At 43.3% G+C, this 24,268-nt stretch overlaps 1 protein-coding gene across 2 annotated transcripts in view; it reads right to left on the reverse strand.

Moving 5' to 3' along the window:
- Positions 1-4,385: 4,385 nt before the first annotated feature.
- Positions 4,386-24,268, reverse strand: part of ERC2 (ELKS/RAB6-interacting/CAST family member 2) — a 1,144,388-nt gene continuing 1,124,505 nt past the window's right edge. For both annotated transcript variants that reach the window (XM_066245244.1, XM_066245243.1), the window contains one exon: positions 4,386-7,374. In XM_066245244.1, coding sequence (XP_066101341.1) covers positions 7,078-7,374 — 297 coding nt within the window. In that variant the 3' untranslated portion in view covers positions 4,386-7,077. The remainder of the gene's footprint in view (positions 7,375-24,268) is intronic.

Genomic DNA, 24,268 nt, shown 5'->3' on the forward strand with positions numbered 1-24,268 from the left:
CATATCTATTGTCTAGTGGCAACAAGAAACTGTCCCTGCAGCTCTGTTGCGTTTCTGTGCCTATTCCTTCTTGCTAATAAGGTCAAGTAGCGGTCATCTCTTGCTGTTGTGGCAGATGGGCAACCCTGCCCTCGTCTTCTTTGTACTGTGCCAGTCTCTTGAAAGCAATTCCACAGTCTGCTTATCATGCTTTGGGATGTTCCAAGTGCTGTTGCCACTCTTGTCTTCAACCAGCTTCAAGACATCCTATGGCCTGACCAGGCAGTGGCACAGTGAATGGAGCATTGGACTGGGAAGCACCAGATCCAGGTTGTGCACTTTTAAGATCAGGAAACATGTGGACACTCCAGAACTTTCAGCCTTTTTTATAGTGCATTTTCACCAATGAAATAAAAGTTTGTTTTGCATCTAATTTGAATCAAACAACTTTCTTTGACTTGTTTGCTTTTCTAATGTTCTTGTTTAATAAAAAAATCAAATATTTCTTTTCTTTTATCACTTTATATTCATTTTGAAATATCTCCTAATTTTTGTGAGCAGTGTAGTAGAGAAAACTGGTTCAAACAACAGAGCTGTTGATTCAAACAAATTTTGTCCAAAGCCTTTTGGAATTTTTTTGTCTCTAGCCAGTATGTCATCTACACTGCCAGCAGAACGTTCTTTCTAAAGTAGAGATTTAGTCATTCACCTTTGCATTTTAATTAATACAGACATTCATGTACATTCTCATGCCTCCTGACCATCCAGAGTACAATCAATTTATTTTAAAAATGTGTAAGGCAACATTAAAAAAAGGCAAATGTATGTTCTTCTTGTTTCCATAAATTGGTTATCAAACAAACATGATTTTAAGTTAATACAACTGTAACTGAAACTAATTTTATTAAAAAAACAAACAAACCTCACTCTCAGGGGTCAGCAAGCATGAAAAAAAACCTCACTACTTAAGGGTTAAAAATCCATCACAAACTGGGGAAAGAGGAACTACAGTGGAGAATACGGACAAATACCACCTCTGCCCGGCAATCAAGGCCAGTAGTCGTGTTGAGAGTACCCACACTTGATATGATGTGATGAGAAAGGTGCTTTACCGTATGGTCATGCCCCCCCTGTTCCACTCCCCCAGTCCAGTCAGGAGGAACAGATTAGACAAATCCTGGAAGGCGAGCAACCTATGATACACCTAACTCGTACTCAAAACTGTCAAGATCTTCAGAACAATGATGGTGCGAGGTGCTCACAGTCAAGAGGAGCCTAGGGAGACATGTCAGCTCAATGGAACATGGGGCCTGGATGGGGTCCTGGGACAGAAAAAGGACACTAAAACCAAGGAAATCTGAATGGAGTATAGACTCTAGTTAATAACAGTATATCAATGGTAGTTTAATTGATGGCAACCGTACCCTTACTAATGAAAGATTTTAATAGAGGACATGAGTTCATGTTGGAGAAGGGAGCTGATATAGGAACCCTGCACTACCTGTTCACTTTTTTGAAAATCTAAGACTATTCTAAAAAATGAAATCTCTTAAAAATAAAGTTTATTTAAAAATTCATCACTGGATATTTATTGCTGCAGGAGGCTTTCCTAATATTCAGAGACCAAAGTGGGTCCTTGACATGACTGTAGGTGATTTATGGACAAAGTCTTTAATAACTCTGAACCATATGGTTAAATATTCCTTCACTGATCACTTCTCATTCGGTAACAAAAAGGAACTCCCAGGTTAGCCCTGGAAACACTTCTCTAACCCTTGCCAACTTTCCTTTTTAACAAAGGAAGAGAAAGTTTCAGGCTCTGAATATTGTTTTCATTCTTTTTATTGTTCTTATATTTGGTGATGTCTATGTACTGAAAATAATCTTATTTTCTCACTTATAATGGTATTTTTTATCTTAAAGTAAATTTATTTAAATAAAATTATAAGTCCACTTAATTTTTAAAAATTACTTAACTACAACGACATATTGTTTTCAGATATACCAAAAACCAGGAAGGTGATATTCAAATAACTGATGTTGAGAACCAGTGACCAACAGCATTATGTCCACACCCCTCAGCAAGCCCTCTCCCACCTGAGGACACCTGTCCAGTCTTTTGTCCCAGATGCCCCACCTGAAAACCCAAGAATGTCTGGGAAGTCAGGGGTGCTGACGTCAGGGTTCAGAAGAAATCAGGGAGACTGTGGATAGCAAGTTTAAATCCAATATACTAAGCTATATTTGGACTCTTTTTTCACATCAGACTTGATTTCCATTAGGATTCATGGCTGTTCTCTCAGAATATAGGTCAGCTCTGGCACTGAGGAAGCAATCAGTGCCTTTTACCTTGCTGAGTTCTCTCGGTGTGTTGGAGACCAAATCTTCCACAGGGAAGCACTGCTGGGTGAGTATCAGTGGGATCTGAGTCCCAGCCCCTTGTGTCCCCTCTCATCTGACCTGGGGCTGGGCACAGCTCTGAAGCAGAGGACCTTGCTGAGCACTAGGTTCAAAGCCTGACTCCACCACGGACCATCTTGCAGACCAGGATGAGATGTGTAAGCTGCCCAGACTTCCTCTTCCTTGTCTGAAAAGTGAGAATAATAATAATAATACCTGCCTCATGGGTTTGCTGCAAGAGTAAAAAAGTTCATGTAAACATAGCTCTTAGCACAACACTGGTACCAGATAAGTCTCTATAAATATTCACCATTGCTGCTCATCTCTGTGGATCCCCTCTTCCCTTGCTGCAAAATGTGGGTCATGGTGGCGCCCCCCTCATGGGACTGTTGTCAGGAATAAACAAGTTGATGCACATTAGTCCTTGGTGATGTGACCTGGCTCCTTGCAAATGCTCAACATTCAATTATTTTTATCCATATTTACTTATTATCATTATGAGTGTTATTATGGATTAGCAATTCCAGGAATTAGAGAGTCTCTCCAATCTTTCGTAACAGTAGTTCACAGATACTAGGAGCAGTCAAGGCAGATGTACAAGGTTAAAACTCAGGTGCACCAAAATGAAGTCTAAGCACCTCCATGGAACTGAAGGTCTGGGTTTGCTTGTAGTGGAGTCCCGCGAGTGTGGACTGCTGCCTTACTTACCCAGAGGACTGGCTTTTGGACAAGGCAGCAGAGGCTGCGTTTGGACAGTGGGGTTGACATGATCAGGCCTGAAAACAAGTGGCTGCTTGAAGAAGTTCTAGGAGGCAAGAAATTCTTGTCCAACAGGAGTTCTCTTTTTATAAAAAAGCTACATATGGGCCAATGACTCCGCAGGTCGCCCCAAAGTGCCTGACTGTGAGACAATGTCACTCTTGGTGGCTTAGAGACTTTAAACCACAGAAACCAACTGGGGAGAGATTCTGTCCCACCCTGTGCTCCACAGAGACTCCTCAGGGACACATATGCTTGTTTCAGGAGCTCTTGGGACAGTCTGGGTTTGCAATGAACTTACCATGCACAGGTGGATCAGTTCCTTCTGACTGCACCTCAGTTTCCCCAGATGTAAAATGAGGTTAGTGGATTGCATGCTATCTACTATATGTTCTAGCTCTGGTAACCAACTCCTCTTTGATTTCAATGAAGGTAGGAATTGGTAACTCATTTCCTGCAACCTTTAAGGAAACCAGCAGCCGGCGGCCCACTCTGAGCCACAGGTGGACTGTAGGTTTGTGGATGGTTTTCTATCTTTTTTCTAGATGATTTTGTGTGTGTATCCGAGTAATGGCAGGGCTAGCTTTTATTTCTGCCTGCCCAGCATTCATGTTCTTCTCTTTTAGAAAAGAGCCCATATTTTTTTGCCTTTGGAAACTGCCCCTTCCACATGCACTAGGCCTGTCAATCTACCAGGCCTCGCCCTCTCAACTCCTTTGCGTAAGGTAGTTGAATGCATGATCCAAAATGAACCAATGAGACTCTCTTTAGGGGGCTTATAGGGATGTTGAGGAGGGCGGGACTCTCCTCTAAAATCCAACAATCCTCCTCAACGCTGTTGGGAGCCAACTTTGCTACCAACTGAAGAGAACCTGGGGAGACTGACATCAACACCATGGAAAGTTCAGAGGAAGCAAGGAGAAAAGAAGGAATGGAGAAAAAGAGAGAGGGAGGGAGAGAGATAAAGAAGGAAGCATTGAGAGACAGAGAAAGGCAAAAAGGGAAGGAAAGAAAGAGGGAAGGAAGAAGGGAGATACCTCCAATGACTCAACAGCTTAATGCGAACCTCTAGATCCAGCTACCCATACAAGGGAAATCTATGCCTTGGCTGTTCCAAAAAAGTTAGTCCCTAACTTCCCTTTTCCTCTTTTTTTCAAGTCCATATGTTCTTCAAATGGGGATCCATGACATACATAATATTAGAAACCATTACAGCTGGAGCATTTATTAGAGATGGAATGAACTCATTTCCGAAAGAAACAAAGTTTATTTGATGAATATAAATAAGGTGATCAGCACAAAGTACTTCTCATACACATGATAACAAATTTATGAATTGTACGTACCTTGTACGTTGTACGTCTACTAGACACGAGGTTACAATGACTGGCTAATACATGCCCACTGGTATTTTCTGAGGGTTCCTTAGTTTTATTTATTTGTTTTTCATATCAAAGTCCATAATCACATGGTCAATATCACAACCCACATGCCACTCACTTGAAGAAATATTACAAGAAGCACTATCAAAGGAGGGGCTCTGGGAATTAGATACACTGACCCCTGGCAGCATTCAAACGCCACTCGACACAAAAACATCTCAGATAGAACTTATGTCAACACATTTGAGGTCTCGTCATAAACACTGTTTAAAAAGTAAATTGAAACCCACTTTCAAATGAAAGTTGACACGCTGTTAACGTGCATACTAGATACACAAAATTCATTAAATACAAAATCGAGACTGTACATGGAAATCAAATCAGGCATAAAGGACAAGCTTGCTTTTGCGCAAAGCAAGAAGACCAACTTCTCCCAAATGTTAGCCTCAGCTTCTTTTTTTGTTTTTCCCAACTTCATTATGATTAGAGGGGGACCTGCTAACGTGTGCACAAAGGAAATAGCTTCCCAGCATCACAGTGTTTATTGTAAACCCAGAGACTATTTTTAATATGTGAAAAGAGAATTTTTTTGTAACCCCCAAACATCAGGGATATTACATGAAATGGGAAAAGATGTTATGTTAGGACAGAATTTAATTTTTCAGGGACTAGATGAGATGCCCCCACTAAGGTAAGATCAATAATATTTTTAATCAACAAAAGTGGGGCAAAAATGACCCCTCCAACAATAGCTATGATAAAATTGGCACATACTTAAAATAGCTAACTATACATGTTTGGTTGTTTTTGTTTGTTTGTTTTTTCTGTTTCAAGGACTCTATTTTCCCTAGTGGATTTCCTACCTCCTACTTCAAGTATTTAGTTGCAGAGTTCAGGTCCGGACTTGGCTGTAAGAGGCTGTGTGAGGACCTCCTATGTGAGAACATCCAAACTGTTCATCAGGGCACATGTGTGGCCTGGGTTTTCAGTGCAACATTGTGTCAAAATGCGCTGAGTACGCTTGCAAAGAATTCTGTTCTTTTTCCCAATCAAGACCTAAACCGCTTTGATAGTTAAAGGACAAACATTTTAAACATGAATGTATTTGGATGATTTATGCAATACGTAAGCTTTACAGAGCTTGCTATACTTACGACAAGAACAAAACCAGAAGCAAGAAACCTGCTTGAATATATTACTCCTAATGCACCAAGGATGAACAGTGCAACTCAGACACAGTTTCATCTTTCCCAACAAATAAGGTGTCTGTCTTTTAAATATCTCTATGGCTGATGGTAGAGGTCCAGTCAATTGCATCAACATTTTTTGAAAGTATTAATAACATCTAAATTCAATGCGAGACTTCAGAAACATCTGTTTAGAATCCTTTCCTCAGCAGCAAAGAAAGACAACTATATTTATTAAGGCCACTCATGCTTAAATTCACTGTTTGTCCTTTGAAAAATGCAGATTTTCATCTCCCACTTGCATACACATGGAAGGGTTTCTTCCATTGGCAAAAAAAAAAAAAAAGAATCAATACAAGAGTTGCACATGTTTGCCAGACTTGGTCATGAGTTTTATGAAGTTATAACACACTTTAATTTTTTTAATCTTCAGAGGAAGCCGTAGGAGTTTAAGTCTCCTTAGTACCATGTCACTTTATATAAAAGACCTCAAAATTTGGTCTCTTTCCCTGGCATGTGCTTTAAAGGATGACTCTGTACCCACAAACATGTTGTGTAGAGCTATATACAGATACACAGCTTTTGTAATTATTTCTCATTCATCAATGTTTTCATGTTTAATGCTGAAAAGGCTTTGGAATCCATGTTGGAGACATTTTTTAAAAAATTGAGAAATGACCCTTCATTTACAGAAGATCTAAGATTACATTGTTTGCACAAGCAATTGGATCTTGAAATGTGAATGAGTCCCAGCTTCTTCATGGAAACCTGCACGAACGGGAATAGTAAGAGTCTGAGGCGTGGGCATGCCCCAGCCCGGGAGGCATGGAACACGTGGGGTAGAAAGACGCAGGGGCCTCAGGCTTTTGCCACTCTCCAGTACAGAAACAGGGTAGATGCAATTATGAATGATCAATTTAGATGTGCCATGCATTGTCAGAGACACACATCATGTTCTCATAAGGCGATTTATTGGCAAGTATTAGTGGTTTAAAAATTGATTTCATTTCCAACCTGGCCCAGAGGTAACTACTGATTACACCATCAAAATGTGGTTCTTCGAACAGCATATTAAAGAAATAGAGGAGGGTAAAGGCTCGCCGTTTTTGGTGTCTTGGTTTTTTTGTCAAACACTTAATGCATCTTGATATACAAACACTGCCAACACCACTCACTCACAGAATTCATACCTTTGGTAATCTAATGCATCAGGAATGACCACTTAGACTGAACCAGCAGAAAAACTGGAGTGAAGTTAGTTGTCCAACAGAAGCTGAATCCACTGTTAAAATCCCATGGAATTTAAATTTATCCAGTGATGTTGAAGTAACATAAATAAAATGTTATCAAAGAATAACTTTCAGAAGTGATCAAATTTTAAATGCCCAAATCCCAGCAAAAAATATATATATAAATAAATAAGGAAATGGAGGATCTATCATTGTTCTTCCCTGCCGCATTCTTCCTTTCCCATATATAGAACGACATGAGATGGTGAAGGAAGTATCAGGTAGAACAGAATCATGCTCACTGATGGAAATGAGACTTCTCTTCAGACCTGATGAGCAGTCCAGGTGGTGATGGACGGTGACGTGAGCCGCACTGCAATGGATGATCAGAACATTGCTGCAGAGCTGCATTTGTCCTTTAGTCAGCCCTTCTGATAGCTGCAACAAGAAAGCACATAGTTTAGCTTCCCGGCAACTGGCAGCAATATTGGAGATGCTCCTCGCTGAGGCTCCCCAATTCCCACCCCTGCACCACCCCTCCCCCATCTCTATGGTTAGGGTTGGTTGGGATTGGCAACGGGAGGGGGGACTAGCAATGAGGAGGAAGCCTATATAGGAAGGATAAAGTGAATAGAAAGTTAAATTATGTCCTGCAAACATATCTCAGAAGGAGCCTCTTTCAAAATATGTCACATAGAGGTCTCAGAAGTCTCATGATAGGCAAAAAGAAATGGAAAGGAAATATGCCAGAATATTCCACTGATTAATTCCATGTAATCAAATTATGTGTCAGTTTTTTTCCTACAATGAGTATGGTTTTTAAATCATTGTTTTAACTTGGCTTTATAGAGATTAGAGAGTTAGAGATGGTCAAGACACCATAAATCTTAACATTCACTTACAAACCATGTGTAACGATTTAAAAGAATACTGGACCCAGCAATGCCACATGTAGGTATCTACCCAGAATGGAAAGCAGGGACAGAAACAGATACACCAATGTTCACAGAAGCATTATTCCCAATAACCAAAAGGCAGAAGCAACTTCTAAGTGTCCATCAACAGCTGAATGGATAAACAAAAAGTGGTATATACACACCAAGAAATATTGTTCAGCCCTGAGGAGAAATGAAGTTCTGACATGTTACAACATGGATGAACCTTGAAGCCATGCTAAGTGAAATAAGCCAGACACCAAAGGACTAATTCTGTATGGTTCCACTTATATGAAATATCTGGAATGGACAAAGTCATATATGCAGAAAATGGATTAGAGGTTACCAGGGCTCCATGGGAGCAGCAATGGGGAGTTATTGCTGAGTTGGTAAGACTTGCTGTTTGGGTTAGTGAAAAAGTTCCAGAAATGGATAGCAGTGTTGGCTGTACAACCTTGTGTGTGTACTTAATGCTACTGAATTGTACACTTTAAATTGGTTAAAATGGTAAATATTTTAGGTATATTTTACAACAATAAAAACATTAAAAAAAAAAGAATATCGACATCTCCTTAAGTAGGGCATAAGGAAGCAAAGTTGGCTCCCACCCCCACACCCGAAGGCCTATGTGGTAGCTCAGACCTAACCTAAAGGCAGCAAGCAGCGATGCCTCTGCAGATTTCAGGCGCTGGGGAACAGGTATCCAGAGCACCTCAAGTTTTCTCACTGGCCTGGGAAGAGGCCCTGCACGTGGAATACAACTGCAGCCTGGGGAGAAACAGTCCGGTGAGTGAGGAGAGAGGACCATCCCACATCCACCCTGCAAATGATGACTTTCTTCCCTGCTGATGTTCAACTTTGTGTGCCTGCATCATTATCATTCACATATGGCCTTTGAATACTTCGGGAGTTTCCGGGCATATGGCGATAGTGCAGCTATCTGGGGAATATGGCAGGGAGGGGAAAGATCAAACACACACGCACACTCACACACGTGTGAGCCATTTTTTATATACAGCCTGAGCTGTCTGATTTGGTGGTTGATACACAGACTCCAAGTCACACTGACTAAGGAAGGAGCACACCGAAGATCCCCGTGTCTGTCCGCCCAGGTAGGCCGTTACTTCGAGCCATCATTAAACAGTGCTAATGAAGTATGCGGCTTGGAGGAACTCTGCTAATTCATACTCTGAGGAGTTTGGTGTAACCCTTCTGGTTAAGAAACTTGAATCGGGGCAAAAAAAAAAAAATGACTTTTGCAGAGCCAGAAAGCTAGGGAGTTCCTCGAGCAGATCATATTACTCATTCTGGCACACAAAATCTCTGCAAACGCCGTATGAAAATTGTAAGTCAGGGCACGCTTTCTGCTTCGTGAGCTGTGCATAGCTCTAATTCTTTTGTGCATTAAGCATTTCTTAATCATCCTTTTAAAAGGCTGACCAATATATTAAAAGGGCACATGATTAAAAGGTAAAGAGAAACCCAAAGTAGTTCTGAAATGCACCGGTCGTATTTTACAGATGGGGAAATGAGTGAAAAATAATTAGAGTGAATGTCCAATGTCCTTGATGTTTTTCCAAGATAAAGTAGCAAAGAACAATCATTTATTCAGTTGAGAAAAAGATTTCCAGCTGGGTAACAGGTCACAAGGCAGAAGGCAGTGCCTTGAACTGCAGTGCACTGCTTTGGGGTAAGGTCTACGCTGTGGAAATGAGAAGTCTCAGTGTGGCCCCTCCTTCCATTAGACAATCCATTTGCCAGGAGGCCTAAATGGCTTTAAGAGAGAAACAAGCACAGTGGCATCAGCAGAGGTTGCAAATGCAGAGGATCCCTTGCTGAGGGGCAAACAAGCATATGCATTAAAAAAACTAAAAAAGAAATCCTGGTTTGCAGCAATGAGGCTATTTAGGCAGCCACCCACTTGGACACAGTCCCACCTTCATGTGGATGGTCGCAGCAGACCCAAGCTGTCCCCCACATCCTCTCTGTCTGCATTCTCTTTGGTGCAGCCAACAGTGCTGTTTCTAAAATGACATCGACCGCATCTTGCGTTGCACATTCACAGCCCATTGCCCTCTGGACGGAGGACAGACTCCTGACACAGGCCAGCCCATGGGCCCCTCTCCCCAGCTCCACTCTTCAGGTTCCACCTCTGCTGAACTTGCTTCTGCAGTCCTGACGCTTTCTTTTCTCCCCACCTCACACTTTTTCCTTTCTGTCTGACATGAATTTACACCTACCCAGGACCCGAGCAATTCCTGCTTCTTCGTCAGTCTCAGTTTAGATGTCACGTCTTCCCTAGTAGCCTTTCCTGACCCTTCTGAGTGTAGGATGTTGCACAGGAAGTCTCACACATAATGCACTGTCCCCTTCTGGTGGCTGGTCTAGACTTTTACTGTCTGGGATGACAGCCCCTGGCCTCATGAAATATGGCTAGTCTGAATTAAGATGTGCTGTAAGTGTAAAATATGCATCAGATTTTGAAGATGTAGTGTGAAATTAGTTTTTTTATAGTGATTTTGAATGACTATGAATCAATATATTAAATTTTAGATTTACTATGAATATCATTTTTATATTGATTTCATGTTAAAATGACATTTTGGATGTACTGGATCAGATTAAATATATTATGATAATTCATTTCACCTCTTTCTTATTGCTCTTTTTAATGTGGCTGTAGTTTTATTGCTCAAAACTATAGATATGGCTTGCATTACATTTATATTGAACAACACTGGTCTAGGCTCTACAAGAGCAGGGCAGGTCAGTCTTGCTCAGTTAGTGTCCTCTGTGCCTTGCACAGTTCATGGAATGGAACAAGATGATTCCCTCGTTCATTTCCCAGGTATTAGAGAGCACTGCGAGTAGGCAGAATCCTAAAGACACACACTCCTTCCCCAAAGATTTCCAGCTCTTATCCCTGGCATCTGGACTGTGAACATCTCATACCACAATCATGCCCCCTTTCAAATGTAATTAAGGCTACTAATTATTTGACTCTAAGTTAATCAAAAGAGAGATGATCTGAGTGGACCTAATTTAATCACAGGAGCCTTTTAATAGCGGAGAATTTTCTCTTACTGGTAGCAGAAGGGAAAGCTGGAGAATTTGAAACACTAGAGGGATATGCTGGTGCTGAGATGTAGGGAGCCATGGGATGAGGGCCTGAGAGTGTTCTGCAGGATATGAGGGCAGCCTCCTGGGGGCAGCCAGGGAGGAACCAGGACCTTAGTCCTGCCACACGAGGGACTGAATTCTGCCCACAGCCTGAATGAGTTTAGAGGTGGGTACTTCCCCAGAGCCTTCAGGTTGAAGTCCAGCCTGGCTAACACCTTGACCTTCACCTCATGAGACTATGGAGACAAACCTAGTGGAGCTTGACTGTCCAACCTGCAAAACTAGAAGATAGTCAATGGGTGTTACTTTAAGTCTTTACGTTTGTGGTGATGTGTTACGCAGCATTAAAAACCCGACGGCGTTCTTCTTTGTGTCCAGCAATGCGCTTGGTGCCAAGGATATACTGGTAAAAAAGACAGACAAAATCTATGCCCTTGTGGAGCCTGTATTTTCCTGGAGAAAGGCAGACAACAAATAAATTCACAAATAAAATTTTAAAAATTAGAATTTAAAAAATGTGTGACTCAAAGGAAATGAATAGAGTACTGTGATAGGGGTGTTTCAGATTTATTCAATGACTGTATGACAATTATGTGGTAGATATCTATTTTAGTATATGGAAGTATATCCTCAATTTTATCAGTGTAAAAGATTAGATTATATAATTCTACATGTACAATCTGATCTCATTTTTGCATCAACACACACATAAACATAAAGAATTGCAGGTATGTATACCAGGATATTGTCAGTTATCTCTGGGTGGTGTTTTTAAATTTTCTTCTTTAAGTTTTTGTTGTTGTTGTTGCCCTTTTGGGGTATTTTAAACCAAAGAATGTGTAACTGGTGTCATAGTAAACTAGATAACTACTTCCATAGTGAAAAATCTTGACTTGGTTCTTCTGAAGGGAACCCTGCAGTCGGTGTGCGGGGGTGGGATGTGTGTGGGGGTGGGGAGAGCTGAGCAGAGCAGCGAGATTCCGCCAGGACCAGCGCCCCCAGGAGAGCAGGCTATAAATGTGTGGTGTCTCACAAATATGCCTTCAGACTGTTTTTCTTTGGAATAAAGACACCTGCCCGATTATGGCTTTCTTCTCCAGGCCTTTCAGTAGTGATTTGCAGGAACAGGCTGGGAGAAAGGGGTCTTTGGTAAACACGGAGGGGTTAAAGGGGAAACTGTTTAATAACAGTAGTAAAACGCAGGCTATTTTTGACATCTGGGTTAATGTCCATTACCTCCATGTGCTTTCCAAATGTGTGCAGTGCGCCCCCAGGTACATAACAGACACCCATTCACCATGGCTCTGGATGCCCCGACACTGCACATGGTGCTCACATAAAAGCGAGCCCCTGATAGGCTCATTAACAAGAGTCTGAGGAGACGAGTTCTCTTTCTGCGGGCAGCGGGCATGGTGCAGAACAACTCCACTAAGTGACTCGGCTCACAAGAAAACCCAATAGAGTCATTTCTGCTCAAAAAAAAAAAAAAATCTATAACTACATCTGTGTTATTACTTAACATCTTTTAAAACGGGCCGGAATGGGTTTCCCATTTTCCTCATGAAGATTTATTTATTATTGTTGTGATCAAAGTGGCAACAAATTATGTTAAATCATTTAATTTTCTTGATAGGAGCAACCACCTTGAAGCCATAATTCAAAAATATGAGTGGAGAGCAACATTTTACCTTGCAAGTGGCCTCCTACAGCTCCATGGGGCAATAAAGTGTAACACTTCAGAGCGCAAAGGTTTGGGGGCGGGGCGGGCCGGGTGGCCCAGCAAGCCCTGGCTAGGAATTACAAACGGCTGCTGGGATGAGAGCTCGCCTCTCCAGCGGACGGGGCAATTGAGAGGCTCCAGACTTCCTTGGTTTCTATCTGCTGGTGCAACTACCCACAGTATATTAAATGAAGGAAATCAGATGAATTCAGATGTGTACATAAAAATGGCAGCATACACTGTTAGGATTTATTTTTGCCTGTCTCATTGTGGTCAGAATTATTCATAGCGAACGTTTGGTGCATGCTAACCTGCCACGGTGCTCTGTGCTTTTGTGTGAATTATCTCAAACAAGCTGGACAACACCATGGCACTGACCTCAGTGCTGGTCCTGAGCAGATAAGAAAACTGAAGCTTAAGGGAGCCAAATGCTTTGGCTCAAATTCCCACCTCCCTGTGGTCTGATCTGAAGCCACATTTTCTCCACCCCAGAAGTTCTTTCTCTTGACCACAAGGCCAGGATTCTCTAAGCCATGGTCTTTCACGTTCTTCATCCCAATTTTGTAATCTGCCCATAAAACCTGCCACATTTCATTAAGATTTTTCTTTAAAAACTGTTTCTAAAAACTAAAATTGCCCTTTTAAGAAAGATTTACTTAATACCGTAATGGTGCCAATATTTGTTGAACAGACTTTCTAATAATTGCATACCTATTAAAATAAAAGTGCTTGCCCACCTACCACCTAAAACTGTCCTCTGTGGATGTGCAGCGCCCTGCTGGCCCTGGCCCTGACCCAGAGCCCATCCACCCCAGGCCGGCGGGGGCCTCCCCCAGCAGGCAGCACCTGGCAGGTGTCGGCTGGGCTTGCACAGAACCCACACTTGGGCCTCCAGCCATCCTCAGCACCACCTCAGGTGACGTTTTAGGCTCTGTGACTGTGGGCTGGGCTTTTATCTTCCTAAGGGCAGACCACAGTAGCAGTAAAAGTCAGAGGTCTGCCACTCAACATCAGTGTTAGGTATTCTATACAACTCTTAAAACATTGGTTGAGAGGAAAGGTGCTTTTAGTTGTAACTTTTTCTTAAAATAACACTAGGCCTTTGTCACTCTACTCTTAGATTTCTCAATCTTGGTCCTGAGGACATTTGGGGATGGACAGTTCTCTTTGTGTGCTGTCCTGTGCATTATAGAATGAAGAGGAGCATCCCTGGCCTCTGTCCATTGCCAGTAGCAACACCCCCTTGCCTAATATTGATAATAAAAAAAAAAGTCTCCAAATACTACCAAATATCCCCTGGGGATAAAACCATACCCAGTTGAGAGCTATTGGTCTAGTCTATTTATTTATTTATTTTTTTTACATTTAATTGGGTGACTGTGATGGTTTAAATATAATTATATTTGAATAAGACGTATTTGCATAGATGCATCTACCAACCTACACAAGACATAAATAATTTGCCATAATAAAGATTGATTTTCTTTTTCTTTTTTTTTTTTTAATAAAGATTGATTTCTAAGTTGCCATCATATTATTTCAGACATGGCTGCAGAGATTTAAATGTACTGTGGAAATAGGTACAACTTAAGTAATAAAAATAATAAAAATGTACAATTTATCTGACATAAAATAGAAATACCACAATACTGAGATAGCAAGACACCTAAGACACTTGCTGAGCTAAGTGAAAAGGTAAAATCTAGTTTAAATTTATAGCATTCCTTCAGTGTCCCTCCAGGAGTTTGGCATTTTGCCAGGGTTCCTTGTTAAAAATTTGTTAAACGTGTTTGGCATTAATGCAAACACAAAGTGGTCATTTGTTACAAATTCTATTGGAATGCATTCATTTAAGGCAATGAAGTAGTTACTAGAAAAGAAAAAAATGTTCATTAAGTACATTTTAAAAATACAATGATGTATGCAGTGTGTGACTGTGGCGCCCTAGTGGCTGTATAAATCGCTGACAGAATAACCACACATTGTGTTTAGTTTGAAATTGGAATCTTTTAAACATAACTGATAGAACAAAAACTGGTTTTGTTTGTTGTCAAAACTGATGTTAGTCTTTCTTTTCTGAACTAGTTAAAATAACCAAAAGTTTGGCATACAATTTCTAACATCTCAAATCAGTGAAACGTATAGGTTAAAACAATGCTTAGGGAATCTTTAGGGGAGCTGCAAATGACATCAGAGACAGGGCTGACTCAACAGACAGACACTGGAGCCCCAGAGAAGGGAAAAATGTTGCGTCATCCCAGAGAACCCCAGGAGAACCTCACTCAGTGAGGGCCTGTTCCCCCTTACCCCACCCTCATCTGTTGTTTCAGGTTATTAGGTTACCTACAGAGGAAAAACCATCCACTTTCATCATGAAGACAATGGAACCCTATGAGCAAATATCCTAAACCCGGTGTAGAGAACTTTTACCTTCCTGGCCCACCCTGAACTGTTCACACAAAGGAATTATTGCTGAGTAATGGTGACTCCTTAGCTCTCTGGCCAAATGGTTCTGAAGCTGAGCTTCAGGACAAAGGGGCTATTTGACATTCTATGACATTTGGCTCTGCAACATAGCTTCCTATGGATATTTAGTGTAGGCTGTACCATCTCAGAGCCCCTAAAAGCTTGTTAAAAGCCAATCCTCAAGGCAAATAGAAAACTCACACTTCACAAGAATATTCAGAAATTACTCACTTCTTTCTCCCTATCCCCCTCCCCCATTCAGACAAACGTATTGCCCTGAAAGTGTCCAGATAAATAGAATCCCAGTGGTCTGAGAGCCACAAGCCCAAATGCCCATCACTCTCTAAGTTGTCCTCTTTTGCCATCTGAGTTTGGTATTAATCAGGCTGCCCTTGAAGGGGATGGACCCAGGGTCTCTGGGTCCCATGGTCTTGAAATATTCTCTAGTTCAAGGATAGAAACATTCTCTGATAAGTCAAACTTAGACAAAACCTAGCATCCTGCACGTGGCCTGGAGAAGCTCGCCTTTCCCTTACAAATGTCAAACAGAAAACAAGAAGCAAGAAGTCAAAAGATAGGGAGAAAACACTTATCTTCAGAAGCAAAGTGATACAAAAAGTAAGAAACACACCTGAGCATTACAGAGCACATCCTGATTTTATAGCATTTGGAAAAGAACTACACAAATAGTTGACAGTTTCAAACTTGACACAAGAATATGGCCACATGCACATATCATGAAGGCCCCTTCCAGGGTCTGGAAAAGGTCTGTGTACTTGAGGGGCTTGAGGTTTAAGCCCCATTAGCTTCACGACAAACCCTATCTGCCTGAAAATAAAGTTGACTTTTGAGATAGCATTTTCAAAGTCAAATGAGAATAAAGTTCAACCTATTTTAATTCCCTTACTGGAAACGAGTCAGTGTTGGGACAAGCCTGCCAGAGAAGCAGGGGCGGCTGTGCAGCCTGGGAGCTGGGAAAACTGGCCTGCGTGAGGATGAGTTGCTCTTTCTAGAGAAAAGGGGCCGGCAAGGCATTCCAGAGATTTTGAAACACGAAGAAACAATTTGATATCTCCAGTTTGCCGACCAGAAGTGGCTCAGATGACAAGTGTTTACAACAGGATCTTCATAGAGCCAATAATGGCAATTAGTCCCCAGGATTCGAAGGCGCCCTTCCCGCCTTGCTGAGGTGGAATGCCATTTACTCTTGGGCCAGGGACTAATTAGGGGTCTCTTTTGAAGATCAAGGTTTTGCGATCCCTGCTTCTTAATAACATGGTTTGCCTGCCGGCCACCTGGGTCCAGGCGAGACCTCCCTTTCCCCCTCCCCAACAACAGGCACTGCCTTAGGCCAGGAGCAAGTGTGGGCAGGAAAGCACACATCCAGGCGGGTGAGCAATTTAACCTTTTCATCACCAAGGTCCCACAACCCAGAGTTTGATTTGGCTGCGTAGAAATGGAGATAGTTGACCTGTTTCTAGGGCAGGGCTGAAGGCCTAGGCCTAGGTGCGATGCAAAGAAACCACCGTCAAGGTGCAAATGCCACGTTGCTGCTTGCTCAGACGGGCAGAGAGACAGGAAGGATCCACTTCTCCAGATGAGTGGTAAGTCAAGAGGCTCTCTGCATTTGCTTCATTTTGGGCCATTTCCAGAACAAATTTAAAGCTAAAGAAGGCTGGAGTCAGAGGGGGAGGCAAGTCAAGCGCACCTTCTGGAGCCCTACTCCCCTGTCATCAGCTGGAGAGGCTGCGGTGCCCGGCTCTGCGCCCTTTCACCCCTGTGGCCTTCCTGGAGGAGGCCAGGCTGGCTGCTCTGCTCTGTGAGACATGGCGGGGGAGAGGCCAAAACAGCAGGAAAAGTAAGCTGCAAAGAATTAAAGTTGCAACAACTTGGGCAAAGTACAAACAGCCAGCAAGGTTGGTCCTTCGGCTGTTGACACACTCTGGCCTGAGTCAGCTGTGGTCACTAAACCCATTAGCGTTCCAATGTGGCAACAGCTAATGCAGCAAGTTCAATGTGTTTTTGTTTAATTTCTAAATGCTGGGTGCACGCCGGCAACGATGGCTGCTGAAGGCAGCAACCCCACTGCCATAAACACAGTCATCATTGTCAGCAATCTGAAAATCATTTTTTAAACTATTTATTTTTGGCAGATAGGGGTTGAATGGAGTTTTGCATTTGATTAACTGTACTTTAATTTCAACATACTTTAAACTTTTTTGTGTTTTCTTTTTTATCCCCCTGTCTTAACACAATGCAGGAATTTATTAAGACTGACTACCCCCATCTTCCACAAGAAGAAATATAAGCCATTTCCATATCTACTTGTGTACAATCAAGTATGAAGGCTACACAGGGCTCACATATCCATCTCCAACTCTTCCTCATTGAGAGACTGTTGATGCCCAAGAGAATCATTTTTTATCCATCTTTTCCTTCCAGGTCCAGAGAAGTTTTTTCCTATGTGTTTGTACTTCATCATCTAATTTTTTAAATTTATATCTTAATTTTATCATTTTTATTGAATTTATTGGGGTCATATTGGTTAATAAAATTATATAGGTTTCAGGTGTACAATTTTATAATACATCCTCTGTATATTATATTGTGTGTCCATCACCGAAATTTTTTTGCATTTTATAAGCAACCACCAAATCAAGAGTTTCCTGCGACAAAAGGAACTAGCCTTCCTGGGGAAGGAGGAAAAGCAAAAAGAAAATATATAAACATAAGCTGGCAACCAGCTGAGTGAAGTCAGGCTTTTTAGACATTCAGGGTCTCTGAGCCCTGTGAGCCCTCATCCACACTCACTTGCAAATCAAGGAATAGGAAAAGAGCTATCTCCTTTTGGTCTGTAGAGAAATGGGTTCTTAAAGGGACACAAAGGCAAATTCAGTTTGGGTTCTATATTGTTTTCAAGCTATTTTTTTGAAAAGTACAAAAATCAATCCTTTTTCCCTCCCTCCGTCCCACAATTTTTAAAGCATTTAGCAGGAACCATGCTAAGTACTGGGGACATGTGGTTGAATGAGACAGACTCTAGCTCTGACTTCATGGAATACACATCTAGTGAACATGTAGGACATTACAGGAAAAAAACAACTAAACTGCACATGTGATTAATTAATTAAAATTGTGGTAAGTACCAAGGAGAAGAATGTCCCTTCCACATGCACTGAACAGAGGCTCTTGTTTTACGGCATCTAGTCCTTACACTCAGAAGAGGTTGCTCTTACTGACCCATTATGCTCTTCCAGGAACAGGCACAGAGAGAGAAATTTATACACTCAGAGTCACACAGCTAGTATGTGGTGGGGCCACGGTGTGATCCTCATCACTGAGATATCAAATCTTCAGCTTCAGGGACACATTAGGGCCCTCACCTGGTCTGACAGAAGGGTTGGAAAGAGTTTCCGAGGAAGTAACAGCTCCAATGGTGTATACAAGCTTACTAGAAAAGAACCTCTCCTCTTCTTCCTCCCCCACTTCTTCTTCTTGTGTGCAATGCTAACTGAAAAGTAGGTCTGTGGATTTCTAGAGTTTTGCTGAGACTCTTTTCTTTCAAATGGATAGGTAGTCTGTGCTTTCTGTCTTTCAGCAGGAGCTCACCTACAGCCTCCTTCAAAAGCCTTCACTTCAGAGTATCAAGGCACACGTATCCTCTTCCCCTCCAAGAGCTGGCATTGGGGCCTTCCAGCTTCGTGGTATCTGAGATGATTAATTACTTTTAAATATGAAAAAAATTAACATGTCTGAAACATTCTTCTCCACTGTCAAATGTTTCACTTTAACATAGATACAGAATGTCTCCTTTTCCCAGTGATTCCAAAGCAATACGTTTTCTGTTGAAAATTCAAGTGCAGAAATCCCATCCAGAAGCCCCAAGCAATATATCTTAACATCTTAATTTCATTTAGGAGGAATGCAGTGATTGATCATTTATCATTCTGAGATTGAGTGAACTATTTAGAGGATTCCAATCTATTGCTTCTATTCAACTGATGGGATATTCACATGTCTTCTGGCTGCATGAGGGCTTTGGGGGTCCAAGCTGTCTTTGAAGGAGTGGGGTGCTAAAAAGATTATTGAGGGAGGGTCTGATTTTACCAGCGAAGTAAAGCTCCAAGGCTTGACTTGCTCAAAATCAGAGCCCCCCCCCCTCAGTGATGACCAGGATGTGTGCTGCTGAGTTACCCCTTCTCCTCCATCCCTGCACATGGAAGCTTTCCCTCCTGCCCTTCTCCTTTCATAGAAAGGCTGGAAAGGCCTGCAGGAAACCTTGCCATGAAATCTACTTGGCTTCTCCTCTAGGGGAATTCTAGTTAACCTAAAGCTGTTTTGTCAAAAAGGAATTTTTACTGCAATATAAACAAAATGGCACCTTCCTGGGACATAAGCCATTGGCATTGCAGCTGCCATTCTGGTTTATAATGATGTGGGACATCATTATGATCTCTTCTTGTTGTATAGGTTTGCTTGGTCCATAGCAAAACTGGCCAGAAAGCTACAGAACAAAATTACTGGAGTGCTTACAATTTCATTTATATTGTGACAGATGTGTGGGTGGGAGCAGGCAATGCAATCCTGGTCCTCAGATCCAAGTATGTGTTTCATCATGGTAGATCCCAGCTGAGTACCTAGTCTGTGTTTTACATAGTTAGGTTTTAAGAAACACACATAGACAAGATGCCTCCCAAATCACAATCAGTCTCTGTAAATGTGCATCGAGTTTTCTCGGTAAGCCTACTGACCAATGGACCACCTTAAAGGTACACAATGATGTCCCCTCAAAAGAATGAGAAGTTTGAGAAAAGCAGAGGTTATTTTTGAGGGAATGTAAGGCTAGTTGCATTTGCACAGTGCTAAAAAGCAGACATGCTTTCTGCTTTGAGTTTACATTTAAATTCCATGCCAAGGTCTGCACTTGTAGATCTGCACAAAGCTCTGGGCCCTCTGTCTCCCATCTCTAGCTCCTGCTTAGGGATATAAGTGAATTCGTGAGTCTTCACTGGAAATGATGGGCTCCATGTGTAACTGAGAGTCACAATGGATGCTCAGGTGGACCCATTCTTCCATCTTTGAGGAGGCTTCCGGCTATTACAAATGTTTCCAACTTAGGTGTGGGGCATTCTAAGAAGGAATTGCTGCACTTCTTTTGTTGCTGGTCACTTTGAAGATTAAAGAGGGAAAAGCACATTTTCATAATATGTGAACCAACTGGAAGTTTAAATCCCAAGGTTCTGGAAGGTGGATGCTAGTTTGACCCTTCTAAGACGGCCCGGCATCCAGGACTGAGGACCAGGCAATGCTGTAAGGAAGAACTGGGCCAGGACCAAGCAACTGGATAGGGGGGCATGATACCTGGGGCATGACATCAGCAGGGTCTGGGGGTACCACTGGAGCCACTTCCAAAGCCCAATTTGGCAGGATGCCGTATCTCTCTAGCAGTACCCATGTGATCAGCGGTCTTGGTTTTGCTGCACAGGGCTTTGTTGAATCCAGCCCCATTGGATGTTGCAAACTCCTGCAAAAGCACATGAAACTCCTGATTGACAGTGTCAGTCTATGAATATGGATTCTTCCTGCAGGAGGAGGAGGCACATAGCTGGGTCCACCTTTGGGGCCTTTGAAACATGCAGTTTCCTCCTCCTGAACACTCTCTCCACCTCCTTTACATGCCTGCCTTCTGCTTCTCCTCAGAGGTAAGCATATATGCCACTTCTTCGGAGGGGACCAGGAACAGTCAAGCCCTTGGGCAACCACTCCCTTGGCACTCGCGCCTGCCTTTCCCCTACATGCCTCTGCTTTCAAACAAGGTGGCATCATGCATTTGTGTTAGTATTTGGTTAATGTCTGATCACAGCCTTGGCTGCCTTCATGGGGACAGGCTGTGGTATCTTTCTCACTGCAGTATTTCTCATCTGCCTGTCACATAGTGGGTGCTCAATAAACATTTAAGTGGATTTCGGGGAGAGGTGAATCCATTGATGATAACAAATGTTTATTGAATGCGTAGTACATGCCAGGAATAGTCCTAAATGCTCTACAACAGTGATTTTCCATTTTGGCCCCATGGACATTTTGGACTGCACAATTATTTGTTATCAGGGTTGTCGGTGCTTTGTAGGAGGCTTAGCAGCACCCTGGCCTCTACCCACCAGATGCTCATAGCATGACCATCAAAAATGTCTCCAGACATTGCCAAATGCCTTCTGGGAGGGCAACCCCACTCCACACTTTTTGCTGAGGACCGCCAATGTGCACATAGTAACATTTAATCTTCACAATTACCCTGTGAACTGGGCACTGTTATTTTCCTCCTGCTAGAGTGAAGGATACTGAGGCCCAGAGTGGTTCAGTAACCTGCCCAAAGACACATCTGTACTCGTGGAGGCTGAGCCAGGTCAGAGGCAGTTCAGTGTCTCTATGTAAAGAGGTGTGGGATGGGAAAGGACTGGCCCAGAGTCACATAAATAAGAGGTGAGCAGTGTGGCACTGGGGCCTTGCCTTCCTCACCTTCAAGCAGGAAGCTTCCTGGCCACAGCCCTGGGCTGCATTTCTGACTGTCCCACTCTGAGGCTCTCTGTTAGGTCTGGGCTGGGCTCCTGCAAGAACTTCTCAAAGGTTGGAAGTAGCAGCATTCTCTTTTTACAGACTGCTCCTCTTTCCCTTGGTCAGTGGCCATTGCTGCCCAGAACCCTCTGGGTGCAGAGTTGTCAGAAAGAAGCCAGGTGAGGACAAGGGCACCTCACTCCTTGGAATGGGGAAGGCTGGCTAGAATGTGGCAGGGAAGCTGGGACTCAGCCCAGGTCTCCCTACCTCTCACCCTGGGGAGGGGAGCAAGCTCCAGCCTGCAGTTCAGCTGAGCAGGGTGGCACTCCAAGTTCAGGCACCATCTTTCTGCACCTGCTCAAGCCACTCCATTTGTGGACCCTCAGTCTGTCATGCAGGGGTGGATGAGGAGACGACACCGCCCACCTGAGAGGGTTACCAGGAGATAGGGCCTAACAGGAGCTCCGCACGTGTGAACCACCCATCACCTCTCCCCTTCCTAGTTTGGGTGACCTCGAGTAAATCATCTAACCTCCCTGGGCCTCAGTTCTTTTCACTTACAAAGTGAAGATAATGATTCTAACCTTTCCAAGTGGCTGAGAAGGTAAAATAAAACGAGCTCTGCTTACACAGTAGAGCAGCACAAGGAGAGTGACATGTCATAGGTGTTCAACTACCAGTCATTCCCATCACTTCCTTCTCTATACTAGTCCGGAGAGAGCAGAGAGTGGGGCATCAGGGCCAGCTTGATCCGGAGTGCAGACAGCACCAGCCTCGGTTCTTGAGGAAGCACATATCAGGCCCCGGAAAGAACAGAGGATGGAGTAACCCACACCTTCCCCCAAACTACAAATTGCATGCATCCGACCTGTGGCAGTTCCGGCAGCTGGCCACCTAGGCAGCCTCTCCCTTGCTCTTTGGGCCCTTCCTGTTGGCACAGCCCACCTGCCTCAAAAAGCTTCAGTGGGGGCTTTGCACAGCTCCAGCTGTTAGATAAACTTTCGAGGATACTTCTGTGGCAGGTACAAACCTGGACAGGAAGTCTCAGGAAGAAATCCTAAATTAATTATATGTCATCATTTAAGCCACAAGAAGGAGCAGTTGTCATAAAATTTGGGGAGGTTAGAATCCAATTTTAGTTGTAAATGCAAGCGAGCTTACTGACTCACTTGCAAACGGTGCCAACAAAATGATATATTTTACATTCTTTCACAGCTTGTTTTGGCAAAACACAATGAAAAGGAGGGGTTACCGTTTTTATTCTTCAGTGGGTCAAATGTTCAATTGTGCAAAAAAGCTATGCCACACATGTGGTGACACAGAAGGACTGAGCTCAGTTTACCCACTTTCTCCACGGCTGTCCACCTTTATTGAGAAGTGAACTGGGGCTGAAAACTGCACCAGAGGCCACCAGGGCTGCAGTCACCCTGAGCATGGGCCGAGGCTGGACACTGCAGCAGCAAGGCAGGGCTGCCTCTGAACTGCCCGCCTGGCTCGTCCTCAGCCCTGTCCGAACTCTGGCAAAACAAGTCTCTCTAAAACCTATTTTCTCACCCTGGCCAGTTGGCTCAGTGGTAGAGCATCTGCCTGGTGTGCGGAAGTCCCTGGTTCGATTCCTGGCCAGGGCACACAGGAGAAGCGCCCATCTGCTTCTCCACCCCTCCCCCTCTCATTCCTCTCTGTCTCTCTCTTCCCCTCCCACAGCCGAGGCTCCATTGGAGCAAAGATGGCCCAGGCGCTGGGGATGGCTCCATGGCCTCTGCCTCAGGCGCTAGAGTGGCTCTGATTGCGGCAGAGCGACGGCCCGGAGGGGCAGAGCATCGCCCCCTGGTGGGCATGCCGGGTGGATCCCGGTCAGGCACATGCGGGAGTCTGTCCGACCGTCTCTCCGTTTCCAGCTTCAGAAGAATACAAAAAGAAAAACAAAACAAAACAAAAAAAACATTTTCTCTGAGTGTGGGTGCTGGGTTGAATTTGGTGGTGGGTAGTGATGGACAGAAAGGTGGAAAAGTCATTTTTCTCAAAATTAGGAAGGCAGCTGAGCTCCTGTTATGTTGTTCTTTTTTTTCTTTTCTGTTTACTTTTCCTTTTATTCGATCAATTATCCAATTCAAGAGCATTTATTTTTGCTGACTGTGAGCGAGGACTGAAAGGGCAGTAAGAGATAGACCTTGATCTTAAAGTCTTGCAGCCACGGTAGGGCCCAGCCCAGTGAAGGGACAGCCGCCGTGCAGTGTGATGTGTGCGCTGAGGGGGACAGGGTGGGAGGGGGACCAGGAAGCTGGGAGGCATCTGATAACAGTGTCAGGGAGGGACAGCAAAGACTCCGCATAAGAAGTGCCTTCCAGGTTGAGAAGCGAGGAATAATAACGAGGAGTCAGGCAGAGGAAGAAAAAAGAAAGATTTCCTGACTCCAGGAGCAGTATTTGTGAAGGGCTGAAGTCTTCAGGAGCAGAGCGAGGCCTCAGGCACGCAGGACAGTGGCCTGCAGAACGTGAGAGGGAAATGGTAGCAACCAGAGACCAGGACAGCACATCGG

This window comes from Saccopteryx bilineata, chromosome 10 (genome assembly GCF_036850765.1).
Source record: "Saccopteryx bilineata isolate mSacBil1 chromosome 10, mSacBil1_pri_phased_curated, whole genome shotgun sequence".
Classification (NCBI taxonomy): domain Eukaryota; kingdom Metazoa; phylum Chordata; class Mammalia; order Chiroptera; family Emballonuridae; genus Saccopteryx; species Saccopteryx bilineata.